This window comes from Strix uralensis, chromosome 5 (assembly GCF_047716275.1).
Source record: "Strix uralensis isolate ZFMK-TIS-50842 chromosome 5, bStrUra1, whole genome shotgun sequence".
NCBI lineage: Eukaryota > Metazoa > Chordata > Aves > Strigiformes > Strigidae > Strix > Strix uralensis.
The window spans coordinates 13,898,180-13,923,233 of NC_133976.1; the positions used below are offsets into that span (position 1 = coordinate 13,898,180).

General features: G+C 41.0%; 2 protein-coding genes across 2 annotated transcripts in view; one reads left to right on the forward strand and one right to left on the reverse strand.

Moving 5' to 3' along the window:
- Positions 1–9,322, reverse strand: part of CCDC146 (coiled-coil domain containing 146) — a 79,099-nt gene extending 69,777 nt beyond the window's left edge. Inside the window, exons 1-2 of the mRNA XM_074869896.1 lie at positions 9,255–9,322; positions 487–653 (exon numbers count right to left, since the gene is read on the reverse strand). Coding sequence (XP_074725997.1) covers positions 487–642 — 156 coding nt within the window. The 5' untranslated portion in view covers positions 643–653; positions 9,255–9,322. The remainder of the gene's footprint in view (positions 1–486; positions 654–9,254) is intronic.
- A 248-nt stretch (positions 9,323–9,570) lies between these two features.
- The window catches only part of FAM185A (family with sequence similarity 185 member A), a 46,844-nt gene continuing 31,360 nt past the window's right edge, over positions 9,571–25,054 (forward strand). Inside the window, exons 1-3 of the mRNA XM_074869911.1 lie at positions 9,571–10,154; positions 17,042–17,151; positions 22,316–22,408. Coding sequence (XP_074726012.1) covers positions 9,761–10,154; positions 17,042–17,151; positions 22,316–22,408 — 597 coding nt within the window. The 5' untranslated portion in view covers positions 9,571–9,760. The remainder of the gene's footprint in view (positions 10,155–17,041; positions 17,152–22,315; positions 22,409–25,054) is intronic.

The following is a 25,054-nucleotide window of genomic DNA, read 5'->3' on the forward strand; positions in this document are numbered from 1 at the left end:
GATATCTTAAATTCTAAAATACTTCTAGTATTCGAAAAGTTTCCTTAACACAAAAAATTCTGCAAAAGAAACTGAGTTCCAAAAGGTTTCTTCTATCATCATCAGTTATTAGTGCCTCAGGAGCCATTTACCTTGGATTTTTCCTGCAACAATTAAGCCTTTCTAAAAATCACGATGCAACTATCTCTATAATTAGAATACTACAGGAACAAGACCTCTCTACTACCCTTAAGGTCATGATCATTGAAAACAATAACATGGTTATCTCTTAAGCACACTATCCCCAACAAGAATACGCCCCATGTATGTTTCTGCTTCACGGAATATTCTTACCACTTAGAAAAAAAATCAGAGAAGAAATAGGGAAGCTACAGATAGCTTATGGTAATAACCTTCAATTACTAACAACAAAATATACATTTCAGATTAATTGATTTGGATACAATATGCACTGTTATAGTCAGAGAAAGCTGGGGTACGTGGTACCTCATCTAAACACTGAAATGCAGGACTTGCTGTCACATCAGTGGATCCCTCATCTCGGTGATAAACTGTTGGAGCTAGAGCACGATTAGGTTGCTCCTTCTCGATTTCCAATTCTGTGTCACTGGAACTGGAACTTTCTTCACCAGCCTGACTCATCGTTTGAAGTTCTAGGAAGTAACAAAAATACCAAAATACAGTTAATTAGATCCAGGGATATATATGACTGTGCAAGATAAATATGTAGATCTCCTGAGATCTCCTCATGTCAGAGCTCCTATGTAGTACTAACATTTCAGTTATGTACCAGGTTACATTTTTAGTATCTGTGACCTCTGCTAAAATAATACAACCCTGAAAAATATCCAAGTGAACTAATTCAAGAGTAATAATAAAACTCACAGAATACAAGCTGTATTTTGATTCCTGTACAGTGTGGGAATCCCTTTTTTCTTCCCCAAAAGACGGAGCTTTAAAAGAAGCTAAAATCCAAATTTTATAATCATAGCTTGGTGTAAGCTTTATTCTAAAGAAAGCTCTTTTTCAAATTAGGTAACACTTTTTTTTAATAAAGAGAGAAATAAAAGAAAGATGGAACAAGTAGGGTTGTTGGAAAAGATAACTTTCCTACAATTATATTTGAGAAAATCCCACTTTCATAGCTCTCATTTAGGAACAGAAATCTAAGATTCTTGCATTAGGAACAGCTAGATCAAGGACATTTATTAATTACTTCTTAGCAAGATGAGACCTAATGTCATCAAGTTACTATAGCTTCATGTAACTTCACTTTGTGTTTACCATCTCAGTCCAGCACTTAAGAATTATGTTCCCAAGCTTCAATCATCAGAACTGTCTGAGGTGTGTGAAAATGCCAAGATGGAAGAGGGAAACGGGAGGTTGAATACAAGGGGATACAATGCTCCTGGTACCCTGATAAGACAGCAATATCCATCAGCTTGCTACTTGTCATTATATCAAATGCCAATTAACAGCTGCCAAAAATATCTTCTGGCACAAGAGTATCTTGAGAGTTTTGTATATTCAAAGAGTTTTGAAATATTGATCTTTTGCATGAAGGCAGCATGAAGCAAGACACAAACATTTCAGGAGAAAGATATAAGAGAGATAGGATGACTAAAGAGAGGCAATAAGCATCTTACAGAGGGAAGAGAGGGGAAGAAGGACTTTTGAAGCACCCAGAAATCTTGCCATGACAGAGAGATAGGGGAGCCATGGAGTATTTGCAGAGCGAAGCACAGTGGAAGGTGGAGACGGAGCATACATGGAGGAATTCAAGAATTCCTTCACAAGTTCACTGAAGCTGGCTGTAGATGAAATGAATGGACAAATCAGTACCACAGTATATTAGTTCAAAATTTTTGGAGAAAGAGTGCCAACCTCTTTAAGTGTTCACCTGACACCAGCAGGCCTTTCTAGATTAATTATCATGCAAAATAACTATTATGCAGAGAACATTGTAATCTGCTATGGGACAAAACCATAAAACCCCTATCAGCTTCCAAAGATGCAGAACCCACCTCAAATGAGTCAGCCTTGACATCATTCAGCCTTTCACATAACATATTGGAGACCCTTCTCTTTTAAAAAAGAGCTTTTTAAATTAAGGGCAATTAATAAATTAAGGGCAATCAAAATTAAAACTGTAATAAAATCTAAAAGAAATTTTGAGAATATTTCAATACTATATACCAGATTCTCCAATGAACCAACCAGAGCAATTTTGCATTCCAAAGCCAGAAAGCTGACAGTTAAGAAAAAGTAACATTTCTTTTTATAATTGTGGTGGGAAAATGGATATAAAAATGTTGTGTTGTGTGTATGCACCTTTTGAAAAATCACTTATCTATAAGGGTGGTGAAACTTAAACTGGCAAGTTTATGACTTTCTTCAGTGTTGCTTGGAATTCCTTCAGGAACATTTTGACTTTTAGAGAGATTTCAGCGGCTGTATTTGCTTACGGAAAAAAAAGCAATTTCATGATCCCTCCTGGAGGAGTCAAAACATTGTGAAACAACTGTAAACATCATAGAGGCCAAGAAATAAACTCTGAAATACTGTACATAAACAAGTATACACATTTATAAATAGACAGCAATTTTTCATCTCTAAAGAACCACTGAATATTTTAGCATATGCATTTCATGTTTATGGCTGCTGCTTTATTTCTTCCTCTAAACATACAGGAAGAATTTAGAGGGAAAAGCACAGTGGCAGAAACAATGCCAAAACCTGAGAGCTTTATTGGTGTAGGCATTTTTGTTGATACTAGTATGTGAACCATACAGTTGATGTCAGTCAAAAAATACACTTCCTCACAGTATGGTTGTACAAGAGAGTCCTCTTCAAGACTCCAATTTGCTGAGCAGGCAGAGAACAAAAAGTATCTTCTGAATCTGAAAAGTTTATAACATTATGTTAAGACACAACTATAGACAGCTGAGACAAAGGGCAACAATTACATAGCCTTAGCTAGTGTGATAAGCAATACTCCCCACTCTTTTTAAGAGGGATGGGGACAGACTGTAACAAAAGATAAGTCTGACTACGGGACATTAAAATAAGTTCAGCATCCTTCAATTACCTACTACATAATTAAATTTAAAATTCAGTTTATACAAAATTGGCTGTATAAAGTTCAACAAGCAAAGTGGAAAAATGGTATTTTTGCAGTATCTGATAAATAAACAGTCTAATTCAAACAGAAATGAAGGGTGGCATGATTTCTAAATTTACAGAATAGTTCAAGAAATATGGATGTTTTCAAACTGTAGAACTGCAAATAATATCACAGCCTTACTCCAACACACAGAATTGCAGAAAAACGGAATTACAAGCCTGTTTTGGAATCCGGGTCAAATTAGGCTGAGAACAGTCTTGTGAAACAGCTTTAGGACAGAAATAATAATAACAGTTTGAACACAGATTCCCAAGACTAATGCCAGCATCTTTACTTCAGTATCACTCTAGCAAACATCAACGTTCATACATATACATAAATCAGTGCAGAATCGAGATAGGATTAGCTGCACTGACCTTCCAGAGTGACAGATGAAAAAAGTAGTAAAATTTAATTTTGAACGTGAAGAGATGTAGCTCCATTTATGAAGATACATCAACTACACTAATTAAGAAGACACAAAAATTATAAAAATCTCTGTTGAGGGAACTACACTTCAAGTGGTCGACTTCATTAACATATACTGATGAACCCCTTTAAACTTTATCATAATCCCTTGCATTTATAAAATCAATCATAGAATCATTTATGTTGGAAAAGACCTTTAAGATCATCAAGTCCAACCATTAATGTAGCACTGCCAAGTCCACCACTAAACCATGTCCCTAAGCACCACATCTACACATCTTTTAAATACCTCCAGGGATGGTGAATCAACCACTTCCCTGGGCAGCCTGTTCCAGTGCTTGACAACCTTTTTGGTGAAGAAATTTTTCCTAATATCCAATCTAAACCTCCCCTGGCACAACTTGAGGCCATTTCCTCTTGTCCTATTGCTTGCTACTTGGGAGAAGAGACCAACACTCACCTCTCTACAACCTCCTTTCAGGTAGTTGCAGAGAGCAGTAAGGTCTCCCCTGGGCACACTGCTGGCTCATATTCAGCCACTGTCGACTAGCACCCCCAGGTCCTTTTCCACCAGACAGCTTTCCAGCCACTCTTCCCCAAGCCTGTAGTGTTGCCTGGGGTTGTTGTGACCCGAGTGCAGGACCCAGCACTGAGCCTTGTTGAACCTCATATGACTGGCCTCAGCCCATCGATCCAGCCTGTTCTCTGGACTTGCTCCAGCAGGTCCACTAGTCACAGTGTGGTGATGCTTTGCTGAACCCATCTCCTCTCCCCTTGAACTCATACAAAACTTTCAGTATCTGCAAAATCCAGGGGAATGGAGATTTTCATCTTACCTCTGCATGACCTGAGTAACCAGTGCTTTTTGTTTGTTTTGAATCTGCCTCCTTGATGCCACCTAGGTTTTTTACTGGATGAGTTACTGAATAATCACCACCTTTCTGTGCCACTAGGTTTTTTTAACATTGTATCTTCATTTGATAATCCTTTTTCTAGGTTGAAGAAGTCAATCCACCTACTGTCACTGGCATGAAAGCCCTTCTCTGCCTTCCACTGTCCTTGTCATCCTTCTCCAAACTTTTCCAGTTCTACCATATCCTCTTCAAGGAGAAGGGAAGAGATAAGACCTACAGATAATATTAATAACATAGGAGTACCATGGATTTATTCAATTGCACAGTGATCTTCTTTCCATCCTCTAAAATTTTATTTCCTAATGCTTCTTTCCTAAAGTTAAAACTTGCAGTCTTGTAAACAGCAGACCTTCTGTTTTAATCGGGTAGAGCCTGTGCTTCGGCATGAAGGGATGTATCTTTAAATGACAAAGCTATGCCAACATTAAATGATCATTAAAATTAAAATTATATCATGTAAAATAGGGGATTACAGTATGTATGTAATTGAGAATGGATTGTTTGATTAGACCGTACAGCTCCATAGATAACTACTTTGGGGAATTGAGAGCACACCGCATACCTAAACTGCTTAACAATTTCTGTTATAAGTTTCATTGTTTCCCTTTGTTTTCAAGTCTCTGCTATTTGGGATGGAATCTCCCTGAACCACACACAGACTTTATCTGCTGGAGTTCTAATTCGGTATGGCTAAGATAGGGAAAATTTGAATTGTAAGGTTTGCCACTTCCCTCTTCATGTGGTTTCCATGAGGAACTTAAATTTCCTCAGAAAATTTCTGGTAGTGTGACAAAAAATCTCTGAAATCCGAACCATTGTGTGCTTTGGAGACTCTCTCTCTGCCATCCGTGAAAAGAAATGGTTACCATCACTACGCACACACCAAAATACTGAGGGGAAAACAAACAAAACATGCTTTGCCTACCCACTGAAACCTAGACATGCCTTGAAAACTAAGAAGGCTCATGGAAGCAGTTCAGAAACACATCACTGAAAAAATACAAATTACAAAATACAAATAAAGGCACTAAAACAGCGTAATACAAATGTTTCGTAATAGAAACACAGCAGAATTTTTAATAAACTTGATGAAGAATATCCTGACTACAAAATTCTTAAGCCTTATGATATGGAGGAATGTTAATAAGTAGCTAGCCCTGTGTGTGGTGAACCTTGCCCAAACGCTGGATGTTAACTTGAAGTGTTCTTGCACCTGCAGGTAGGAGCCTCAGCATGAGCGTAACACCAGCAAGAACACTCCTGCAGGGTGGCCCCGTTTTCCTGAGTAGTGAGGTCACATTATTTCTTCATTACAATTATAGCAAATGGGTGAACTTAATCCTGCCCAGCCAGACTAAGTTTATACACTGTGGGTATCTGAAGCAGTCTGACCTTATTCTGTGATTAATTCCAAATATAAAAGTTAGAAAAATTTATTCCTTCTATAGCCTCTCCTGTATATCCTTTTTATTTAATTCCTCTTCCCTTGAAATCTCTCTCTCACTTACCTTAGCCTAAAAGTGCCTCTAACAATGTTTTGGCTTTAAAATCTATTCTGTAACACTTACAATGTCTAGTTTTTGTTATCTTTTGCATGAAATACAGAATATTCTTTGACTTTCAACACTATAAGTAAGTATCTGGCAAAATGGTTAATAGGTATTGTAATCCATTAAGGAATCACACGGGCATCTTGAAATTGGAGCTCCAATTAAATCTTCATTTATATATTTGATATAGCTTTCTTTTCCTGCAAGTGACGAGTCAGAATATTAAAGATGTAAATAAATCTGATTTTACTGTTGGACTCTGCTACATGCCATGCCAGCTGATATGGGATTGGCTGGAATTCAGTCAAGATAAAGCACTAAAAACATGAAGTTTCATATGTATGGAGAAAGAAGAACTTCTTCCTAGCAATTACTTTTTATCTCTTTTCTTCAGTATTTTTAGCTATGTAAGTATGCTTAAACTGTATCTAATAAAAAACCCCAACATGAAACAGTGAAATATATACATAGCTGAGGCTAAAGCATCTTTCAATGGTTTCTTGAATAAAGTTCTCAATTATGCAAAACTTGACAATATTAAAGATGATTCATAGCATAGGATGGAGCCCAAACTGATAAACCTCTGCCTACATGAGGAGCATCAAATACCAAGATACTAGGAGGAAAGGGGGGCAGTGGGACAGCGGCACTAACTTTTAAGAGGAGGTAGGAGACGATGATAAGGAACAGCAACACGGACTTCAGGGAGAAAGGGGTGGCAGCCATAAACCCCACCCAACCAAAGACCCGGGTTTTTGACGAGTCGGTTAATAGAGTTATTTGTTGAATTGGCTGTCATCTAGCGGAATTATAGCACATTGCACCACACTTCTTTCAGGTCTGTAACTGTTTCCCTGACAAATTATAAAACGTTTAAATTTTGTGTTTGGTCTCAAGAGTAAGACTTTTGTAGTATTTTTTCCCAAAATCAACTATTTCTGAAGACTTGAAAAAAAACCCCTTCTATCTCCCATCATGTCTGAAGATATTTCTTGATACATTTTTGTCTTTCTAGAATTTTTTTTTTCTATACTAAACTATCATATGGCAGGCTAGCCCTTTTTGTGTTTCATTTAATGATTTTTGAGATTGAATAATGTAAACCAATGAAATAATTTAACTTGAAGGGCTTGACTGATGAATATGAATCTTTAATCAACTTTCCACAGTGAGAATTACAGATGGACCAAAAAGCTAGCACCATCTTCTTTCCTCTTGGACACTCAGTTCTCATTTCAGATTCCTAAATAATCAATGCCAGACAGTGATAAAAATGGAAGTGAGATGAAAAGAGCTTGATGACCAAACAGCATATTGCATGGCTTGCACAGTTATTTTTGGAAAAGAAGAAAAACAACACATGGAGCGTGAAAGGCAGCAAATCAGTAATGTAACAGCCTCAGATTTCATTATTTCTTGTGTTGCAATGTAGCTAAAACAATGCACCTTTCTATGCATGTTTCACTCTCCTTACTGGCAGTAAACTGTATCTCTGACAAGAATGCAGCCTCTGACTTTACATCATCTATGCCCACATCCCCCACCTAATTTTTTTAAATTATTATACAATGATAATGTTGTCTATGAAGCCCATAGAAGTCTTTTAAGTTGAATTCAGTAGTTCCCCACTTGTTTGTAAACTCTGTAAGGACAATTGTCTCATGACATAATTGTACAGAACTCAGGAAAATGTTTATTGGACTGGCTTTAGAACTGCTAGGCTGTATGTTAACTGCTAAAAAGCAGTCACAGTAAATAAGATGTTAACCAAGCTCTCTCGACAGAGCCCAATTCCGGAGCTCCGCAATACCACTTTTGAAAAAACTGTTTTTCCAGCACATCTGCCAAACTGCTTCTTCATCCTCTGACTGAGGACATTTCACAGAATCACAGGTTGGAAAAGACCTTGAAGATCATCCAGTCCAACCGTTAACCTAGCACTGACAGTTCCCAACTACACCCTATCCCTCAGCATTATGTCAATCCGACTCTTAAACACCTCCAGGGATGGGGACTCCACCACCTCCCTGGGCAGCCCATTCCAACGCCTAACAACCCGTTCTGTAAAGAAATGCTTCCTAAAATCTAGTCTAAACCTTCCCTGGCACAACTTGAGGCCATTACCTCTTGTTCTATCGCTTGTTACTTGGTTAAAGAGGCTCATCCCCAGCTCTCTGCAACCTCCTTTCAGGTAGTTGTAGAGGGCGATGAGGTCTCCCCTCAGCCTCCTCCAGACTAAACAACCCCAGTTCCCTCAGCCGCTCCTCGTACGACATGTGCTCCAGACCCTACACCAGCTTCGTTGCCCTTCTCTGGACACGCTCGAATAATTCAATGTCCTTTTTGTAGTGAGGGGCCCAAAACTGAACACAGTCATCGAGGTGCGGCCTCACCAGTGCTGAGTACAGGGGTAAGATCCCTTCCCTGTCCCTGCTGGCCACGCTATTTCTGATACAAGCCAGGATGCCGTTGGCCTTCTTGGCCACCTGGGCACACTGCTGGCTCATGTTCAGCTGGCTGTCAATCAACACCCCCAGGTCCCTCTCTGACTGGCAGCTCTCCAGCCACTCCTCCCCAAGCCTGTAGCGCTGCTGGGGGTTGTTGTGGCCAAAGTGCAGCACCCGGCATTTGGCCTTATTGAAGCTTCTACAGTTGGTGTTAGCCCATTGCTCCAGCCTGCAGTCCACATGCAGTCTCTCCACTCCAGCCTGCTACACCACAAGCACTGTAGGCTTAAGTGTCACAAAGCCAAGGCTGCCACCCAAAGCCCTGCCATTTCCCCCTTCCCATTCCTCTCTTTTTCCCTACCTCCCCCTTGCGAGTTAAACCCTGTGGCTGCGGAGGTTGCTGCATCAGGAGCTTCGCAGGCCGAGACCCAGCCAGGACGGCCCTTCCATTGGAAACTAACGCTTGGCTGCACCACGATCAGCCCAAGGCGACCACGGAAAGGGCCCTCACGCCCTGAGGTACTTTGTTCCTGGGCCCCGCGGAGCGGGGGGGAGACTCCCGGCACCCAGGAACGCGGGCGGGGAGGGTGGGCCCTGGCCCACCCGGGACTCCTCAAACCGGACCGAGGCGCTGCTGGACTCGCCTCCCACCTCTACGCTGGAGCCGCGGTTTTGCCTACCCCGACCCCGGCCGCCGCAAGTCCCTGCAGCCCACGCAGCCGCCGGCGCCGGGCCCGCCGCAGGGTCCTACCTGTGCGGCCCCGCCCCACCGCGCCGCACCGCGCCGAGCGGCGTCCCGCGTTCCTATGGCGACCCGGCTCGCCGCCTTCGGCCTACCTCGCCCTCGGCCCTCACCCTCGCTCCTGATTGGCTCTAGCGTTCCGCCCCGCTGCCCAATAGAAGCAGAGCGCGGAAAGGCTCTGCCTTTCCCCTTCGCTGATAGGCCGATGAGCGCGGCCGGGGCTGTCCCTTTCCCGGCGGCGGTAGTTCCCTCCGCGCGCTGGCGAACTACGGCTCCCGGCAGACTCTTCGGCAAGTGGGCGGGGCTGGCGCCTGTCGTCGCCGGGGCGCGCGCCAGCGGCCACCGCCTGTTTACCCACCGCCCCGGTGCCTCTGTCCGCGTGCAGCCGCGTCACGTGGCCTGGGCGGGGCGGGAGGTAACGGCCGTCCGCCGCCGGGAGCGGCTCCTCCCTCGCCTCGCCTCGCTTCAGGGGGCTTCTGCCGCGGCTCCCGGGGCCTGGGGCCCCGCCGGGCGGCATGAGGGCTCTGCCCCCGCGCTGGGGGCCTCTGGCGGTGCGGGCGGCGGGCGGGTGGTGGCGGCCGCCCGTCCCCCGCCGTGGCTGCAGCGGCTCCGCCGAGGCCGGCGGCCGTGAGCCCCTTCAGGAGTGGGCGCTGGCGGTCAGTCCGCGGGGGCGGCTGCGGGTGCGGCTGCCCTGCCAGGTGAGCGTCCGCCCGCTGGACCCGGAGCGCTACCCGGGCGCGGACCGCGTGCTGGTGGCCGTCAGCGGCGCCGGCGGCAGCCCCCGGCCCCGCGGCCGGCAGCAGGACCGCGTCCGGGTGGAGTACGACGAGGCGCTGGAGCAGATGGCGATCGTCGCGGACGGCGTGGACAGCAAGGCCGCCGTGGACGTCAGGACGCCCGTGAAGTTCGGTGGGTGAAGCGGGGGTGCGCGTCTCCGTGCGCCCTCGGTGCGGGGGGCGGCTGCCCGCCCGGCTGCCAGCCCGCTCCTCCCGCCATGCCGGCGCTCGGAGCCCGCGGGCGTGGGGGCTTCTGCCTCCGGCGGGGCTCACCGGCGGCTGTGCCGGCGCTGCTGCGGCTGGAAGCGCTCTCGGCAGCGGGTATTCGGAAGTGGTGGCATCATGCCCCCTCTAATTAAGGAGATTCAAAGAGTCCCGGTTTTCTCTGTGTTTCCCGACTTCTTAGGTGTTTGTATACATGATTTGTTGTTGACGCTTTTGTCAGCAGTAATTAATGCTGAAACGTGTGCTATTAAGTGGTAGTTGCAATGCACACTTTGATTTTTGCTCTGACAGCTGGTGTACCAGTAACTGCAGCTCAGCTGGGAGACAACAGTCCTCAGTATGTGCTGTGCACACCCGGAGTTGAGGGGCAGTTCCCGGTAGGGGTGTGGGACCTACCAGCACCATTAGTGGTTGTTACGGTGAGTGGCCATCCCCAGGGATCAAAAAGTCTCCAAAGTAACAATACAGATGAAATGCCAAGAAGGGCTCCCGTGTCTCGGACAAGTCTTGCATTACCTTTTTGAGCACGAGGCAAAAATCTGTGCAGGGCTTCTGATACGGAACCTACAAACAACTTGGGAGAGCAGCTGTAGTGGCTGAAACAAATAAACATCTGTGCAGGACTCAAATACTGACAGCGGCTCTAAGTTTAGGGAAGGAGAAGAGCAAGCTTGCTAGGATAATTCCCCTCAGTGAGCAGAGGTTTAGGGAGTACTTGAGCCAGAGAGATTTGTGTTTAGTCATTGATGTGGTTTTTTTCCTGTGGATTTGTGCAATTGTCTCTACAGTGCAAAATAAGCTTCACCATGCTGGGAAAACCTTTTGGTGTACAAAAAACCTGATCCTTTGATTTTCTTCAAGTGGTTGTTCAAGACCGCCACTTTATTTCATTTGATGCTCTGCTGCAGTTGTGGTGTGAGAAATAGTGAATAATCTCATTCTACTTATGCTTCGTGCATGTTATCTATGACTTTTGTGCAGCATAGTGTCATATCCTCTTGGTTACCACTTTTCCAAACCCTTACAGCAAAGACATTCACACCTTTTATTTTCTCTTACTTTTTTTTCCTGTCTTGAATTCTATGTTGGTTTTCGGTTTTGTGTTTGTTTTTTTTCTTGTTTTCATTTAGAAGGACCTGAACTGTGTATCATTCAAAATGGAGAAGTGCTGTGGATTTACCATAGCAGTATTCTCTTTCATTTTCTAGTCTTACTCATCCCTTTAATTCTTTCTTTATTTGGAACACTGTTGTTAACTGAATGGGTGTTTCTTAGATATATCTACCAAAACTTATGGTCTCTTTTGTTTCCTAACAACTACCATAGAGACAAACATTCTGTAAATAAAACCAGGGGCTTCCCCGGCTCCCTGCCCTTAGTGTGCTTTACTTGGTGTGTGTTAGAATGGCCGTACTGATTTGTACCGTGAGTCCAGCCAGCTCACTGTCCTGTCTCCAGCACTAGTCAAACAGATGATCAGCAGAAAGTAAGAACAGGACAAACATAAATGATATTTCATCTAAGTGTTCTCTTAGATGTCAGCTCTTTTCAGCTTGGGGGATTTTCTGAGCCTGCTACAGCTCAGCCCCTCAGTGGATCTCTTCTGAGTGTCCACTTACGTGTGTGAACAGTTTTGGTGTGAGAGCTTCCTGTCAAATTCTGTGCCTCTTGGCAGAGTCCCACAAAGCATGCCATTTATTCATTTCCTTGTATTTTATGATTTGAGTATGTGGTACTCCAAAATCTTCTTGCAATTTGTCAGTGGGTTTTTAACTAGTCTGAATAATTCAGTGTTGTTGATGAAACTTTTCAACCTCAGTATTTGTGCTTATTTCTAAAATCATGCAGTGGTGAAGATGATGCATAGTTTACAGCTAAAAGGCAATATAGGGCTAAGAATATTGTCAAAGACATCTGAAAATCCAAGTTCATTCTCTTAAACTGTTACCTATATATTCATTGATTCTTTCACTGAACTGTAGCAGGATTACCCAAGAGACTTTTGTAGTATTGACTCTTCACTAAGAATTGTCAGTTACATTCTTACAGTTTTTCTTTATTTTTTTTTTTTTCCCCTGCTTGGCAAGTGCAAAGATTACCTTGGCTTGTATGTAGTCAGTCCCAGGATTACAGACAATCAAACCAAAACCCAGCATCTCATTTACTACGCTTCATTTCTCTGGTACCAGGTGTGTCTAATTACTGTAGCTGTTAGTAATCTAATATTACAGTTTTTCCAGGGATCTCTTGAGTTACTCCAGACTCTTGGGGGGACAGGGGGGGTGAGATGTGTGTAAATTTCATTGTATTAAGATTGGAGAATCTCAGCCTTCATAAAGAATTTCAATGTGGGGAACCTTCCTAAAGGTCTCAATAATGAATCCAGTTTAATGGAAGGAAAAACATCTAGCTTTTGTCCTGTCTTTGAGATTCTTAGTATATTCTGAATGTCAACCAACCTTGCAGACTGTCTTACAGTCTTCCTTCTTGAAATAGGCTTTATTAGTTTGTAGGCTTCCAAGCTGTTCCACTTGGGTTTGTGATAACCTCATGTAATTCAGGTTCCCTGGACAGTCTTGTCTTCTGCTAGTTGCTGTTTGTCACCCCATAATCAGCATGGTGTTAGCATTACATCTGTTCATACTGTTAACCAGGCATATCTGGAGATATAGTTCCTAAAACGTAAATATTTTTTTGTACTCAGTGAAGTAGAATTGCCGCTTCTCAGTGAGGTTCTACTTTAAGAGTCCTCTCAGCTCTGGTTTGGTTTTGGGGTTCTCTGAGTAGTAGTTGGTGCTTGGGTTATTCCTTTTCTTTAATTAGGAATTATCTATTAAACATCATTGCATAAGCAAGAGATCTTATCTCTTGTAAAAACATCTCGAATCAGAAAGAAGCTGTTGGTGCTCTGCAAGTACTTCGGGTTTTCTCTGGCCTTCCTTGAATCTGAGGAGGATGTTAATTTTGTTCTGTTTAGACCGTTTTATCTGAGCTATCTTTCTGTCACTCTTCTGTAAGAAGTTGAGAAGCTGATGTGAATGACTTTACGGTATTCTAGCTTCTTTCTTCATTTAGGAAGTTAAAGCATTTCATAACAGCTTTTGCAATTTAGGTTGGAGCTTAAGCTCGAAGTTAGCTAGAAGTCCTTAGACTCTGAAGAGCATGTGCAGAAGATGCTAGATGGTGAGGTTAAATATACATTTTAAACCAAAGGCAGCTGGTAGTTGCCCTACTGGGCTGCTTACTTAAGGATCCTCTATTTCTTCATGTCTAGTGTTAACGCTGTGTATAGTCATTCAGTATCATGCACAAATCTGATATAACCTTCACAAATGATAGATGTCAATGAATTTCTCTTTAATCTAGTTAACTTTCCTTCTGGTCACATGTATATATTAGCTATTTATTCCAGAGACAGCGTAGGCACATGGCTGTAGGTTTGGAGTCTTTCCACACAGAGAAAACCCTGTGTCTTGGCATATCAAACTGCACGTGCTAATTAAACCTGAAACCAGTTCTTTGATTTCTGGTTAGTGTATGTGGACTGAGTACTCAGAGGTACACTCAACTGAGGTCTTGCATAACAAGAATTTGAGAACCATCTGTCCTGTCTTCCCATGTGGTTCTTATGTTTTGCTTTTGTAGGTACATAATATATTAGAATCATAGGATAATTCGGATCGGATGGGATCTCAGAAGGTTTCTAGTTCAACCTCCAGCTCAAAGCAGGGTCCATTCCAAGGTCAGAGGAAGCTGCTCAGGGCTTTATCCAGTCTGGTTTTGAAAACACCCAAGAATGATGACTACACAACCTCCTTTGACAAGGTGTTCCAATGCTTTTCCGTGTTATCCCCGGGTGAATCGAGCAGAGGTTTCTATGCCAAAGTCAAGTAGGAGAACCATAAGTTTTGAAGTGGTGGTCAAGCTTTACTGAGTAGAATACCAAGACTTTGTCCCCTCCGTCACAGGATCAAGCACTTCTAGTCTAGGCTCACTTATAAGCTGCTGTGCTTTTTTTAATCATTATTTTTCTTTTTTTTATATAATCAGTTCTCTCCATGGGAGAACTTTGCTCTTTCACATCAGTTTTATTTAAGCCCATGAGATTGCTTCCCTCTTTGGCTAAATACTGTAGATTCTTGTGGACTTAACTAGGCAAACTGAATGGATCTTGAGCATTTTGGTGAATCACCAACATCATTTTATGGTATCCCTTAAACAATTTTTCTGCCTACTTATGTGAGGGGAGAACCTAAGCTCCTGGGACCTCTTGGTCTGTGTTAGTTTTTTGTCAATGTTAAGAGAAAGCAGATGTGAATGTTTTCAACCATGTGTGTTTCTGAAGTCTTAACATATTAATGAGTTTGAAAAAAGATCGTCAGTGTCTACTTCTAAGGGTGGCAGATACACAGCCTCAGAGTAGCCATCAATAAGTAGTTTTTCCCAGACTGAATGCTCACTTACTGATAAGCTTCCTCTATGAACAGAGAAGTGGATCATCATGAAGTACTTCTAGTGGTCCAGGGCTGCAGAGTCACTTTTAGTATTTTACAGTCTATTTCAAATACTGTAGCTTAAGGTGCTGTTTCTGGGGTACCCTTGCCTACATTCTGATACCAAGGGTCTTTTTTAGCCTATGTACCTTTATTTCCAGTACAGGCCCTTTGCATCTCAAAGATCTTCATGCATCCTTCAAGGTTTGTGTGACTGAAGTTGCCTTCAGCCCTCAGCTTTGCTAAGGAGGAATCAGACTAGCTGTTTTTGGAGCTTTGGCACTGAAACAGGCTGTATCCTGTTCCTCCTTGCTTGTTCAAATTTTGTTAGCACTATTATCCAGCTCTTAGCCTACCTCTTTGTAGAGTCACTTATTGCTTCAGGAAGCCTATTTCTGAGACAGAGGGATTTCATTTGTTGTACACTAATTTTTGCTATACCAAGGCTCACAAAGCGCTGGTGACTCTGCAAATGATCAAGGCACAAAGCTTGTTTCCAGGAATCCATGGTGTTTCTTAACAGCCAGACTTCTGTGTCTTCTTTTGGCACCCATCTTCAGTACATCTAGGATTACACCACTGTTCTACCTTTCAAATAATGTCCATACTATGCCCTGCAGGATCAGAAGTTTTTATTAACCTTATTCATATAAAAGTAAGTTGGTATCATGGCTAAACTGACTCCTCTTAAGCCTTCCTCCCCCACCCTTTTGACAGAAGCAATAAGGGCAAGAGGCTATCAAGTGGTTTGAATTCAAAGATTTGCACAAGCCAACTTGCTTTTGGACCTCTCTTCTCTGAAAGCAAAAAACCAGAAGTCTTGGACATAGACCCTCCCAAGGCCCATGCAGTTTTCTAGTTGGTGAACTGAGCGGTTTTGAGCGAGAAAGCTTGTATTTCAAAAATAATAGTTTTCTTCCTGAACTCTCCAGATTTGTGCTGTGCAGGGGCATACTGCTTTGAGCTTAGATCTTTGGAGAGTGCCTCTATTTGTGTCTCTCTGGGAACTGTGTTTAAACAACCCAACAGTTCCCTGAGAAGTAAGACGTTATGGAAAAGTTTTGTCTGCCTGTCTTAACAACTTCAGGACCTGTAGATCAGCATCAATCAAATTTGAAATAGTTTAGATACCACTCAGATATTTCTGTAGTGTGGAGAAAATGACTAGGCTTTACTAACACAAAACCTTGTGGTGCTTGCCCTCAAGCCTCTGATTAATAGTCACCAGTCCAGTTTGCCAGGTTTTTTGCTTTTATATGCCTCAAAGCCTCTCTTAGAGTTTACTTTAAATTTAAGAAACATACAGTTTGATTAAAATCTTGGTCACAGTATCTTTTTCTTGTAAGTCTTCCATGAAGAGGCTAAGAAAATAATATCTGCAAATAAAACAGCTTTCTGGAAAACCTGCCTATCTAGTCCACCTCTTCTAGCCCCCTTCCATAGGGAATTGTTACCTGGAACACAGTCTGCATCCTTCACTAAATTTAACCTCTTAGCTTACTGTGGCAATAAGTTAGCACTCTTGCAACAAAGGTGTAACATGCTTTATCTTTGCCTCTTGGCTTTCCCTGCTTTGTCAAAACAAACAAATTACTCCCTTGGTAGCAGAGTTATCTACAAGACCTCATGACTTTTGTTTTGTGGGAGCCTATGAACAGTAATGTGAGGTGATTCAGACTAGAGGCAAACATGCTACTTCATGTCAAGGGGGTAAGTCAGGCCTTCCAGAAGGCTAGGGAGGAATGACGCATGCACACTCTTCCATACCTGTTTTTTGTGCTACACTGCTTGCTAGCTGAAGCAGCATAGTTCTAAACAAGATCTATGTATTTGTGCTGTTGAATCTTATTACTCTACATGTGGCCTCAGACAGCCTGCCAAACTTCCTACCGCAAAACCCATGCGAGGGTACCCAAACGTCTCAGTAGAATTGACTAGGGTAGCTATGAGATGGAGGTGGAGTTTGGGAGTGGGTTAAATATAAAAGATAAAACTTTACTAAAGGACCACACCCTGATTCCTTGCCAGAGGTTACAGTCACTCTGCTGCCTCTTAATGTTCTCTCTTGAAGCTGGGTGGTTATACACAGGCTTACAGAATTTTCAGTGTCAATTGTGTCAATTATTGATAGTGACTAGTCATGCAGTTGAAAGTGTGTGGCCAAACTTTTCAAGAAGGTTCTTCAGAAGAAGCTGCTTTTTTTCCCCTATTGTATGTAGTTACTACATAAAGTGATCAAGTACTATGTTAAATAAATCTGACTTTTCTTATTCTGTTGCTAATAAAACTCTTTTAATTCTAGATTTGGATATCAAAACATCAGGGACTGGCTGCGTGAAGATTCAGAAAATAGAATGTGATAACTGCAAAATAGAAACGGAGAAGGGGACTAGTGTCTTGCAGTCAATAAAGGTACAAAGAACCCTCCCTCCCCCACTCCATCAGTGTTTTAAAAGGGATTGTGTGGTGGAATGTAGTATAAAAACTTAAATTCCAGTTCTAGAGATAAGTATTCTGATATTTCTAAGTGTACTCTGTGTGTAGCACCTCACCTTTATTGCACAACAATTACAACACAGAGTCAATAACCCTAAATAATGCAGAGTCAGAAGTCCGTGTACCTTTGATAGCCAAAGCCAGCAGAAATGGTGACAGTAATAAGCCTGATACCTGCCCTCGACCCTCAGAAAAACACAGACTGGGATTTCCTGTCTAGTAGATTAATAGTTACACTTGCTCAGTTGGGACTTTGCAGTGTGCTGCTTCTAGTTTTTTTGCCTGCATTTTTCATAATTCTGATATATCAGTGCTGTTGGCAAACTCTTTAGGTTAATTTTCAGTCAGAAGTTACACATTACATGTCCGAAATACCCAACTGAAATGTATCTGATAAATGCTGTATATATCATGATCATGACCTTGTTTTTACAGTCTTAAGACTTCAAGTTTGCTGACATAGACATTTGTAGAAATGAAGTATATCTGACTTAGGTGCTGTTTGGAATCAATCTCACTTGAATAATTGAGATTGTATCTGCAGGAATTGGTATAAATTTAAAAGAAAGGAATTACCCTATTTGAAAAGCCTAAATTTAAGTATTTTGAGATATGAAAAATCTTTCAACATGTTTCTTTACTGTGGTAAGAGGTGATTTTATAGCACACATATGGGAAACTGAACTTAAGGGGAAATTTAATATGCAATAGAGATAGGTTTACTCCATATTCAGTGAACTACAGACAGCTTGTATCTTCCAGATTCTGTGTAATTGACCATATTACTCTTAAAAATGTAAGTAAAATCTTAACAAAAAAATAATAGTACTATATGTTACTACTGTCTAAAGCTTTGGTTACAAATGACCTTGTATAATAACAGCAAACAGCAGTACTTGCGAAACTACATAGTATGAAATAACAAGGTAGTTTTGACCAGCAATAGTGACAGTAATCACAGCATGCTATCACAACTGTCAAGAATTTTTTGTGATGTCCTGGAAAAAGAGGATTTTGAGGAAAGATAACTAACATTTTGTGGGCATCTTATATACAGTCTGAGATGTGAAAAATGTTTAATTTTAAAAATTAAGAAGTCAGTTCTATTTTCCTTGAGACTTCAAGTAGCAATGAAACAATGCTCTCTAATGAACTGAAAAGAAGGCTGAAAAGTCACCAGTTTGGGGCTTCTGAGACCAGCTTTTCCATAGCCTTATTATAGTTCAGAGGAGCTTGGTGTTGTTTTTTTCCTCTGTTAACTTTGATCCTTGCTTGATTGACAAAAATGTCAGTAAAAACTAGAAGTGTAGAAGGTGGTGTGCCCCCTGGGCATGAGCCTCAACGTGTCCTCTACAATGGTGGCCACAGAAAGCTTCTTTGCTCCTGTACGCCTGAGATGAGAGGAATGGCCTAGTCCCAGAAGGCATTTAAAATTTAAAGAGTCAAGAAAGGACTGCAGATTTCAACTGAAACTCTTGTTAAAATAAAGCTTTGGTAGCTTATAAAGCTTCTGGGTTTTTCTAACCAAAATAATTATCCGAAGTATTCTTCTGGGTTGTGAGGGATGATTGGTTGTCTTTGCTGGTTACTATGACAGCTTCAACATACAGTACTAGAGAAGATGTGTGACCACTCTTGGTTTTGTTAACTCTGACGCAGTGAGACGAAGGTTTTGAATTAAAATTACTGATCATGTAGGTGTTTGCAAGAACAAACAATTGTCCAATTACATTATCACTTAGTTGTACGGTCAGTGTTTAGTCTAATGTTGTTTTTAAGAAGCACTGTAGTTCTTGTAAGGCAGCTGTAACTCAATTTTGCTAATATAGGTTCAGGAATTATACTCTGTATTAGCAGAAAAGCAGAATTGTTAACCTTTTGGGTTCAAAGCTACTGAAAATCTGATAGACTAGGTTCTGTAGTGCAGCACAAAAGCCAATTCTCCTTTAAGGGAATGTGCTTTACTGAGCGAACTGAAGTGATACTGCCCTCCCCTGGATGGATTAAAGAGCTGGTTAATGTTGCTTCACTGTCATGCTGTCCACAAACCTCATTGACTAGCAAATGCTAGTCATGTAGGGATTATTCAAGAGCAGTAGCAAACAGCTTCACAACTGCTACTTCTCTTAACTTGCCACAGACTGCAAGAAGTTGTTTGTATAATTTGTCATTCAAAAAACTTGCCGATTTTTGGTAGACTGTATGGTGTCTTTACAGAAGACACAGAAATTTGGCATTTACTTTCCTTAAGCATGCATGCTAGTAATTGAACAGAAAAGATGAGTATTCTGTATGGGTTTTTTTAATGGATTTTGACTGGTACTTTTGGTGTGGTAGGCATTATCCAGCCAGTGAGACTTGTTGAGGGTTGTTTTATTGAGATTTTTTTTTTGTTGGTATTGTTTTGTAATTGGCTAAAGACCAGTTCACCCTATCCCTTCCAAGTCTCTAGGTCAGCTGATAGTAGCAGTAATTCCAAAATACAGTTATGACTTCTAGGTCATCTTCGGAGTATAAATTACTCCCAAATTCTATATTGAGAAAGCAGTGTTGTTTCTTTTTAATTTTTTTCTCTGCTGTTTATTACAGTCCATCAGCTTAGCAGTGGCAGTGGGACCAAGGAGACCCTTTAATTTTGTCTCTATGTTCAATGATTACTTCTGACTCCTTGACTGTGCCAGTGATAACAAGAATTTCCAGGTGTCTCAGGCACAATCAGTGGAAGACCTGCCATGCTTCCTCACCACACATCATGTCTGAGCCTGATCTGTTAAAGTCCTGCACCACTGTCCTTCCTTTCTTTGAACTGAACATATTTTTCTGTTTTTATTTTAACATCTGTCATGGCCTTGACAGCCTTTTATCTCTTCTTTACTCAAACCTTTCTCCCTTTCTAGGAGAAGCCCTGTGACAAATCAGTGCTTCTTTCAGCTAGTGGAATATTCACTCATAATGGTTAAGTAGCTTTTTCATTAAAACTTGCTTCCTCTCTCAGCAAATCCTGATGTCTGTTAGATGTTTCCATTGATACCTACCTCTGAAAGCCTGGTTGGCTTTTTTTTTTAAGAGGATAGGGATAGTCTAATAATTCTGGGGAAAAAAAGGTGGAGGGACCTATACCTTAACAAAGCTTTTTCTATCCCAAAAAGGATGGGGGAGGGAGAAATACGTGTGTAGGCTGTAGTTTTATTTTACTTGAGTATTGGTGGCCATACTGGTAAGTCACTGCTATACCTTAGTTCTTCTGATCTTATGAGTCCCCATATTTTCCTGAAGTTATGTGTTTGGAGGATTTGCTCTTTAACCATTATTCTGATAATGTGCCTAATGTAATTGCCTCAAAAGAACTGTGATGTCTGGCTGAATCATCAGATAATTAAGCTGAAGCATCTAATGTAATTTTATTCTGTTTACTGTATGTGGAGACGATCATCTATTATATTCGAATAGAAGCTTAACAGCCAAGTTCTTACAACCTTTAAAAGATCTGAAGCACTACTGTAGTCTAAAGTTAGGGGCATTTTACTTTACTGTGGGCAAGCTTCTTAAATGGAGAGGAGAAAGCAAGACTCAGGTACAGAAACATTAAGAAACACTGCTCTAGAGTTCTTCATGTCTTATGGAACTCCATGAAATGTCTGGTTCTTGGTGTTTCATCAGAAATGTGTTGGAGCACTCTAAGTCCAGGTTTTCCATGTTGGAAACCTGATTTCATATTTTTTAAACTTTTTAATCTGATGAGACCTAGTTAATGCAATTTATTATGGCTTATCCAGGCAGGTGTTTAATAATCTAAATATCTTAAATATTTCTGATATGCTTGATGGTCAAATTTAATGGATGGTGTCCTAAATTAAATATCATCTACAGGAATAATAATTTTGTCAATATAAATGGATAAATCTGAAAATGAAGGTGATGGTATGGGAAAACAAAATATATGTGTATGAAAAAAAGGCAAGCTTACCCATCATTAAGTATAAAAAATGCTGAATATTTTTTTAATTCTATGTTATTCCAGCATTCATGCTAGTGAACTTAAGCAAAAGAGCTTTACTGCTGAGATCCATAAACTCAGGTTTGTTGAAGTTACAGTTTATGAATACAGTTAGATTATTTAAATCTGACTTTTAAATTTTTCTTTTTTCCCTTCTCCCTTCTTACAAATACTTGCTTTTTACTCTTAAGACTTGGTTGGGATTTTCGTGGGTTTTTGTTACTTTTTTTTGTCTTTGTGAAATTAGTTTTTTAATTTGTGGTAGATCTTTTGAATATAATTTAGCTGCATATCCTTTCTTGTGTGTATTTCTGTATTTTTTTCTTGTCAGTTGTATACAGCAGCTGAATGGTATGAGAGCTATAGCATTTCTTGAAACCTGGTTTCTTTGTGAAAAACTTGATACTAATATGCAGATGTATGCAAAATACCTAATTTGAATGAGAATCTGGTTGGAGTGAAACACGGTAGAATCTAGTTCTACTTGCAGGCCTAAGGTTTGCACTGGGATGCATCCATAGAAGTTTACAGCTGTACATACTACTCCAAGTGTAAGTAGCTCTGTGGTCTGTTTGTATGTATAATTATCCTACAGAGTTCTATAACACTGTAGGTTTCAGGTCACTGGAAGGCTCCAGTTTGCAAGTTTGTTTCTCACTGCCAGCTCCTGTTTCTTACCTGCTGCAACACTGGGTGTATGCATACCTTGGTTTCTGGAAGGAGTATAAATGAAATACAAAATTCTATTTTCCTTCTCCTGCTGCTTATTTTAATATATACGGAGTGAATGTTTTTCTAGTTGCCAAAAACAAAACAAAAAACCCCCACCTGTATTGAGAGTAAAGGGTTCCTCAGTATCTTTCTTTTCCTCTTGTGTTTCTGATTACAAAGAAAGGTAACTTGTTTTGAGTTTGGCTCCACTGGAAATAAACAGCACATGTGGCAATCACTTGAGAAGAAATCTTCACAGTAAATTAGAAGTTTGTGATCCAAGATAGTTATTGGGGTACAGCTTGAAAAACAAGATAACTTGTTTTCTAATTACGATTATCCTAACCATATGTTTTTTAAACTTTTTTTCAGAGCCATAAAATTGATATACGAACAAACGGTGGCAAAGTAATTGGTCTTGGAACACTTTATGGAAATACAGATATTCGTGCAACAGAGAAGGGTGTAAGTAAGAAGTAAAACTTTCTCTACAATGGCTTTTTCAGCTTGTCTGTTGCAAAATGACTAAATTTTGAAGAATGTGCTGAGGGATATTTAATGACCCTCATTGGTGGATTGATTTCACTGTTAACTTACATTTGTCAGTTTAATTATACTGTCTTATGCTTGATTTGGATTAGTAAACAGGCTCCACAGAAAGAGCAGTAATAAGCATGTTATCATTCCATCAGCACAGAGGTTGGGCTAGCTGGTACAACTCATCAGCTGTAATTATACAGACCCTCAACGCTCTTAAACTTTTTACTTGGCTGATATCTAGGCACCTGGATTCTGCAGTAGGCCTGTGAGTTTATTTTAGTGTCTCATGAATAGTGGCTTGATATCTATACATGCTGTACACTTCTGGCATTATATAGTTGTAGGAATAGAAGAGTAGATGGTTTTGTATATTTCTTTGCAGCTGAGGAAATAGTCACATGTAATCTTGTTATGAGATGCAGTGAGAAGAATCATGAACAAGAAAAGTTTCATAGAGAGTAGCTTGGGTTTTTTTCAGCAGATGGCAGTATGAGACAAACCTCATACTACTCTAATCTCATTTTGGTTCTTGCCATAAGTAGTCATTTCTTCATTATTTCAAATAATGTAGAGCTAGGCTCCCTTACATAATACTACAGTTCTCACATCCAGTCTGGTTTTAGGTTCAACTTGAATGTTTAGGCATCATAATTTCTGTGCAACTGGATTCATTAGACCTGAAGCATTGCTATATTGAACATGTGGAGCCAAGCCAAGTCTGGAAGTAGCTTAAATGCATGCAGTACTCTGTCAGAATCAGTAGGTATCCTTAAAACCAGCAGCATGGGGAAGAACTGGAAAGAGTGCAGGTAGCTCTCCCTAGCCAAGGATAGAATTGAGACCAAGCTATTAAGTTCTAGGAGTCCGAAATCACTTATGTGAAGTGTCATTCAGCACTGTTATACACCTTGTAGATTAGCTTCTGAGATCGTGTGTTCGCTTACTTAGTCAGCCGTGAGCTGTTCTTAAAGTCCTGCTGTAAACTAAGTAACTTGTCATTGAATTTTTCCAAAACTGTCAACATTAAATTACCTGCATTTCTTTGTAGTGTATGCTAGCCTGCCTTTTATGTACAAAAGAGCCCAGAGGTGCTGCATCTGTACTATTGTTGAGGGTTGTTTAGCCTGGAGAAAAGGAGGCTCAGGGGAGACCTTACCAGTCTCTACAACCACCTGAAAGGAGGTTGTAGCAAGGTGGGTGGTGTCAGTCTCTTTTTTCCCAAGTAACAAGTGATAGGACAAGAGTAAAAGGCTTCAAGCTGTGCCAGGGGATGTTTAGATTGGATATTAGGAAAAATTTTTTCACTGAAAGGGTTGTCAAGCATTGGAACAGGGAAGCGGTTGAGTCACCACCTCTGGAGGTATTTAAAAGATGTGTAGTCATGGCACTTAAGGACATGTTTTAGTGGTGGACTTGGCAGTGCTAGATTTATGGTTGGACTCAATCTTAAAGGTCTTTTCCAACTGATTCTATGATTGATATTTCCTCATGAACCTTATTTCATCCCAGCAAGACCTCCCAGCATAAAACAGAGTGGGTAAGGTCTGACTGTGACATGCTCTGTTGATGCCACAGTTGGACTCATCAGTGCTAATTAGTCTGCAGTTCCCTTGGGACTATTACTAGTTAGTGGAGTTGGGATCCATCCTAAGCCATGAGCAGCCACAGGGGGTGGAATAGCGCAGAGGTAGTTTACAGCTTTGTTGATGTGTCATCCATCTTCCTGCAGAGGGCTTCTGTTGGAAGCATTTGGAAACTGGGATCCTTGCTTTCTACCAGTGAGTAAGATGGACTGCAGTCTAGACAGTGCTTTGACTGCTGTAGATTCATGCTGTTCACAACATACTAGCGTGGTGGTGGTATTTAGAGTTGTGCGGCTTAGTCATTTGTTCCAAACTAGTTTGTTACACCAGTGCAGTCCATGGAGTTAACTTCAAATAGAATCTTTCTGGTGTTGATAAAAACAAGTGGATGGAAAAATAATTAGCTCTGTATCTATGTGAAAATACAGTTATGAAAATGAGAAATGTAATTGTGTTGAGTCTCTAAGTGCTGTTTAAAAATCTTTTTTCAGACACTGTCCTGAAACAATAAAACAAACTCCATGCAGATTAAGTTGAAGTGCATCTTTGTGATCATAAATATTTACATAGTCTGTAATATTGCTAGAAGTCACAGTTGTAAAGCTGTAGTAACCTGAGTGAAGTGAGTCATTTTAACAGGAATTTACAGCTATGGAACACTTTTGGCTTTTGTTATTGAACTTCTCATTAACAAACTTTGCGTACTTAGCAAGAACAGTGTGAGATTTCTTTTGTCAATTGGCCGCTTCTGTTAATAATCAGTCAGTCTCACATCTCCAGTGTGTGTTTGTATGAGATGTTTCTTCCATCAGTTGTAGTCATCATTATGTAATTATGGCTCTGTCAGCATTTCCAGCCCCCTCCTGGAGGTGGGGAGGGAAAGGATGTGGTAAAAGACACTAAGCACTTGAGAAACAGAGAATATTTTTAAGGGGAAAAAATGGAGAAGACACTAGTAAGATGGTTGAGGAAGGATAGCTTGAAAAGG